The sequence below is a fragment of the Drosophila gunungcola genome (genome assembly GCF_025200985.1).
Source record: "Drosophila gunungcola strain Sukarami chromosome 2R unlocalized genomic scaffold, Dgunungcola_SK_2 000013F, whole genome shotgun sequence".
NCBI classification, from domain to species: Eukaryota; Metazoa; Arthropoda; class Insecta; order Diptera; family Drosophilidae; genus Drosophila; species Drosophila gunungcola.
The window spans coordinates 624,779-630,795 of record NW_026453171.1 but is presented as its reverse complement, the minus strand read 5'-3'; the positions used below and the strand labels follow the sequence as shown (position 1 = coordinate 630,795).

At 48.6% G+C, this 6,017-nt stretch overlaps 2 protein-coding genes across 2 annotated transcripts; one reads left to right on the top strand and one right to left on the bottom strand.

Annotated features, from left to right (window-relative positions):
• Positions 1-458: 458 nt before the first annotated feature.
• Positions 459-1,233, bottom strand: LOC128256085 (protein mago nashi). Its single transcript, XM_052986148.1, has 2 exons — positions 855-1,233; positions 459-786 (listed from the first exon to the last, which is right to left on the bottom strand). Exons 1-2 carry the CDS (start codon positions 1,113-1,115, stop codon positions 604-606), a joined length of 444 nt encoding a protein of 147 aa, XP_052842108.1. The 5' UTR covers positions 1,116-1,233; the 3' UTR covers positions 459-603.
• A 58-nt stretch (positions 1,234-1,291) lies between these two features.
• LOC128256070 (protein O-mannosyl-transferase Tmtc3) lies at positions 1,292-5,973 on the top strand. Its single transcript, XM_052986124.1, has 4 exons — positions 1,292-1,384; positions 2,604-3,837; positions 3,902-4,683; positions 4,745-5,973. The coding sequence occupies exons 2-4, from the start codon at positions 2,718-2,720 to the stop codon at positions 5,627-5,629; spliced, it is 2,787 nt and encodes a 928-aa protein (XP_052842084.1). The 5' UTR covers positions 1,292-1,384; positions 2,604-2,717; the 3' UTR covers positions 5,630-5,973.
• Positions 5,974-6,017: the final 44 nt, after the last annotated feature.

Genomic DNA, 6,017 nt, shown 5'->3' with positions numbered 1-6,017 from the left:
TGACTATTACTTCTCAGCGTTTTGATAGAGAGGTGTTTTTTTTTACGTTTTTATAGACTTGTAAAAAAACAAAATCCGAATGAGTCGTAACTACCGGTAACACTTCCTAGTGTTCCGACCCTGTTAAGTATATCTATTCTTGATCAGGATCGAGCTATTATTTTAGAAGTTATTTACTTATTGTCCTAAAAAAAAACTGTTAGCGGGCTTTCTAAGCTTCCTGCAGTTCGACCGATGGCGCCACCCAGACCCCGATTGTTTTGTGGGTGAATAATTGGTTTGAAGTTTGTAAGGTGAGTAATGGGTATCTAATAGTCGGGAAACTCACTATTACGTTCTTTCACTTGGTTTTAAATTATGCTTTGGATTTGATACAAATCAGACGACGAAATCTTAAAACTGCAAGGGAGTTCAAAATTGATTGTATCCGTTAATAATAGAGAGAAACGAACAACATGTTCTCCATTGTCATTATTTATTCACTGAAAACTGTACACAAAACGTACGGCGTTATTGCTAATACATGTACAAGAATTTTAGAGGTTCCATTACAAAATACAATGAGTCTGTTAAATAGGCTATGCTTACATTCGAATACATGGCTTATATGGGTTTGATCTTGAAGTGCAGACCGATAAGTGAGAAGACCAGGCACTTGAGATCCTGCACCAGGTAGTAAAAACAGCGCAGGCCTTCGGGGTCCTTTGAGCGATTCACGTCCACCAAGGAGCCGGTCTTTGAGGTGGTAAACGAAATGTGTTCATCCCCTATGACGATTTCCAGTTCCTAAAAAACACATTTGGGTTAGTTAAGGGGCTTCACTTTCACGTGCGCTGGTTGTCCAGAAAACCCACCTGTCGACCCACGCGATCTGGTGGCGGCCAGGGCAGATCATCCTCCTGCATTATCTCCGAATCGATGATGATGCGCTTTAACTCTTCCATCACAGATTGGTGGACGAAGGCCTCTTTGCGGATCATGGTGTCATTTTTGTAGTTGGAGTTGTTGGCGTACCGGAGTTTGCCGTCCGGCCGGAACTCGAACTCCAGAAACTCGTGCCCAAACTTGCCCTTGTGGCCGACATAGTAGCGCAAGTAGAAGTCTTCGGTGGACATGATTACGCCTAGATTGTAATGTTTCTTGGCAAACCTTTGGAAAAATGCTATTTTCTCTTCCCACTTTTACCGAAAACGCGGTAGAGATGGGTTCAACGCGATAAGACTATCGCCGCATATCGATAAGCCGTTCTCTGCGAATGGCTGATGGAGAAGAAGAAGCAGCTTATCGGCGAATCGATAACACAACAACAAACCAACAACGAGTCGTATTCTTCTGATTTATTAAAATGTTAATTTAATTCGTGGCAATGGAACTACCTTAACAAGTGAGTGGTTGGACTAGCGGGATATGTCGATGTCGGCCTTATCAGTGGAGAGTTTTAACAGCAACATTGTACATTGTAATTATTGCTAAATTGCTACAAAGTTGGCCATTCGGATTGTTTTTGGCCGTGTGATTGTGTGCGTGTGTGAGGCCACCGCCGTTGTAATGGCGTCCATGTCAAAATGGGAGAGGACACGGCTGGCTCTCCGGCTCTAGCTCCATCTCCCTTATCCTTCGCCATATCTCCTCAGCCATGTCCTTCTCCAATCCGTATCTCGGTCAAAGTAATTTTACAAAAACACACACGGCCATTAAAGTGCGCCCGGAGAGCGGGAGCGCGATGAGCGCCCAGAGAGCGAGACTCCTGGCAAGTGAAAGTGCAAGGATGCGAGGGCGCAGGTGCCGCTCTTGGCGGGAAAGCCATAAACGGAGCACGTGCGACCCCGGTCGTCCTTCGGGAAAAGTCGGTCGTGCAACATAGTTGCGCTCAGCTGAGACTCGGACTCCAAAGACCCGACTCCAACTCCGCTCTTCACGAGCAGCGCTGACTTGCTTCTTGGTGGTGGTTTGTTTTGACTTTCCGCCCGGAAAATCGATGACATTGAGTGCAACATTGTGGCATCCGCCCATCTGCCCCGCCTAGTAATGCCCCAAGTCCCCATAATATTTACAACAGTTTATGCAAACAAATCTCTCATGCTCTCCGCCTCTCGGCGACGCTCTCCGTATCCGTCCGGATCCGGAGCTCCGTCGGGCCGCGGGTTACAACATTGTTAACTTCGGGCTTTTGTGTGTGCAGTCGGTAACCAGGACAGTAACCGGGAAGGAGTTACTTTGTTGCGTATTAATTGATTTTTTCCGCAATCAGTTTTTGCTTCTTTGTAAGATTTTAAGTGCTCATAAAAAACGGTAGAAAGTTTGTCATTTAAAACAATTTGAATAGGGGAGAAATCGGTAAGTAACGAAGGGAGAATTCCGGAAAGTAAGAGGATTTGGCTTTTTGTGTGTATCCACAAGAGTTGCAAGGGGCTTGCATATATGTATGTGCATTACTGCAGAAGTTAGTAACTCTGGGGGGAATCCCGTTTGAAAAGTTTGTAATTATGTAGCATACATTTAGGGGTTTGTTTTATAGAGAATCTGCATTAAAAGCTATACAAAATGCACATAATAGCTAACTAATCATTGAAAAAGCTTTTTCCCTTCCGCACTTTTTCCAGGCCTTTAAGGGACCTGCCAAAAGTGGCTGGGGAAAACCCTGCACGTCACATTTCGCCGCCTGACCGAACAACTATGGATACATGAAGCCATTCACGAAGTAACGCGAAGTCAACATGTCAATGAACCCCAACCCCGGAGTCCTCCAGAATGCACCCTCCTTCTCGCCGAAGGACAGGGAAAGGGCGACCAGCTCCTCGCAGCGCAATCTGCTCGAGTTCCTGTGCATTTGCGTGGCCTGCCTCGCCTGCTACTACAACAGCACGCAGTGCGGGCTGGTCTTTGACGACATTAGTGCCATTAGGGACAACAAGGACTTAAGACCTCACACGCCGCTGCGCAACGTCTTCCTCAATGACTTCTGGGGCACGCCGATGCGCAAGGAGCAGTCCCACAAGTCCTACCGCCCACTTACCGTTCTAACGTTCCGATTCAACTACTTGCTGCATGCGCTGGAGCCGTTTGGCTACCACTTCGTCAACCTGCTGCTGCACTTGTCGGTCTGCCTGTTGTGGCGACGGGTCTGCCGGCTGCTGCTCCGCCAGTGTGCCTCGTCGGGCAGTAATGCAACCTCGGCCTCGGCCTCACCATCATCCTCAGCCTCAGCCTCCCAGCTCAACACATGCGCCTTTGTGGCTTCGTTGCTCTTTGCCGTTCATCCGGTTCACACGGAGGCCGTTACTGGCGTCGTCGGGCGCGCTGAATTGCTCTCTTCCATTTGCTTCCTGGCCGCATTTCTCAGCTACACGAGGTCCGTCGGCGACTCGGGCTGCCCTCGTCGAACCAATTGGCTGGCGCTTTTCGCCTGCTTTGGCAGTTGTTTGCTGGCCTCCATGCTGTGCAAGGAGCAAGGTATCACCATCGCCGGCATCTGCGTGGTCTACGAGTTGTTCGTGGTGCATCAACTGCGGCCGCTGCATCTTTGCCACTTTGTGTTGCGTCTGTTCGAGGAGCACACCGAACAGCAGTCGCCCAAGTTGACGAATCCCTCGGGCATCCGACGCTGGTCTTCCTCGGTGCTGTGGAAACGATTGATCTTTCTGGCCGGAATCACGTTGGCCCTGCTGGTGGGCCGTGTCTATGTGATGGGCTCCCAGCTGCCCATCTTTACGCGGTTCGACAATCCAGCCTCGGCGGCGGATACGCCCGAACGGCAACTCACCTACGGCTACCTGATCTACCTGAACTGCTGGCTGCTGCTCTGTCCCTCGTTGCTCTGCTGCGACTGGACAATGGGTGAGTAATGTTCATAAATTCAAGACAGCAATGTTTTTTAAAATGTTTTAACCTTTTTTCACAGGCACTGTTCCGATGCTGCAGGGATTTGCGGATGCCCGCAACTTGACTACACTGTTTACCTTCATGGCGCTAGGGACTTTGGTGGCAAAGGCGTGCTTCACCCGCAACTTGGCCAGGTCGCGGACTCTTATTATGTGTCTCGGCTGGATGGTGCTGCCCTTCCTCCCAGCCTCCAATCTGTTCTTCCCAGTGGGCTTTGTGGTGGCAGAACGCATTTTGTACATGCCATCCATGGGCTACTGTTTGCTGGTGGCCTACGGCTTTGAGCAGCTCCAGCGTCGTGGGAGTCCTACATGGCGTCGGATTGGACAGGCAGCCCTGGCTGTTCTGCTGCTCACGCACGCTCTGAAAACGCATCAGCGTAATTCAGACTGGCGAACAGAGTACTCTCTCTTTATGTCTGGCGTACACGTAAATCAACGCAACGCCAAGTTGTACAACAACGTGGGGCACGCTTTGGAAAACGAGGGAAAGTTTGAAGAGGCATTACTCTACTTCCAGCAGGCCGTGCGCATACAGGCCGATGACATTGGAGCCCATATCAATGTAGGTCGCACATTCAATAATCTCAAGCGGTATGCGGAGGCGGAACAAGCTTATGTCCAGGCCAAGGCTCTGTTTCCACAGGCCAAGCCGGGGGTCAGCTATCATGCGCGCATTGCTCCCAATCACTTAAATGTGTTTATCAACCTGGCGAATCTTATAGCCAAGAATCAAACGCGTCTGGAGGAGGCTGACCATCTCTATCGCCAGGCTATCAGCATGAGGAGTGACTATGTTCAAGTAAAAGCCCTCGATTCATTTGTACTACTAGAATTTGTTACTAAACGCCCTTGTTTCACAGGCTTATATCAACCGCGGAGACATTCTCATGAAGCTGAATCGCACCGCCCAGGCCCAGGAGGTGTACGAGCAGGCCCTGCTGTATGACAACGAGAATGCGGACATCTACTATAATCTGGGCGTGGTCTTCCTGGAGCAGGGCAAGAGCCAGCAGGCCCAAGTGTACTTCAACAAGGCGATCGAGCTGTATCCGGAACACGAGCAGGCGCTGCTTAACTCAGCCATTCTCCTGCAGGAGCTAGGTGGCGAGGAGGCGCGCAGGGTGTCCCGCTCACGCCTTTATAAAGTACTTGCCAAGGATGATCAGAACGAGAAGGTGTACTTCAACTTGGGCATGCTGGCTATGGATGAATCGAGCTTTGATGACGCTGAGCAATTCTTTAAGAGGGCCATCCACCTTAAGTCTGACTTCCGTAGTGCTCTATTTAATCTGGCTTTACTGCTGGCGGATACAAAGCGGCCCCTGGATGCGGTGCCGTTCTTAAATCAACTGATCCGACATCACGCCTCGCATGTGAAAGGTCTGATCCTGTTGGGCGACATTTATATCAACCACATGAAGGACCTGGATGCGGCTGAGAAGTGTTATCGAAGCATACTTCACTATGATCCCCACAACACCCAAGGGCTGCACAACCTGTGTGTGGTGTTTGTGGAACGCAAAAGGCTTGCGAAGGCCGCTGCCTGTTTGCAGTATGCCCAGCGCTTGGCCCCCGCCGAGGACTATATTGGTAGGCATTTGCAGATTGTCTATGCACGGCTGCAGAAAATCAACAAGTTACCTGAATCGGCGCCAGAGCGAAAGCTCGCGTACGAGGACTATGATCCTCTCGAGTTTAAACTCCCCCAGAACCGACCGACGCATAAGCCTCGTAAAAGGTCGTAGCAGAAGTAGGCTTCAATCAAACAGCACTTATAAGCATGTATAAAGACACAAGTTGAGTTAAAGGGAACGAATAGTCCCAAATTCTGTGAAATATGCAGAGTCTGATTATGATAACACAAAGTGAAATAGTGGAGCATTCCACAGAATTCCGTTGTACTTATTAGTTATTATTGTAATACTTCGATAATATACTCATTTTTGAGATATTTTTTGGTATTTGCAATTTTTTTGTAACAACTGACATTTCTTTTGTAAATATATTATCTAATTTATATGTGGAGGGCTCGCAGTCTTGCATTTACCAAAATAAGGTAATGATGTGTACTAAAATAAATAATACAAATTAAACATTGAAATTTTCATTGCAGAAGAAGGTGGTAATTATATT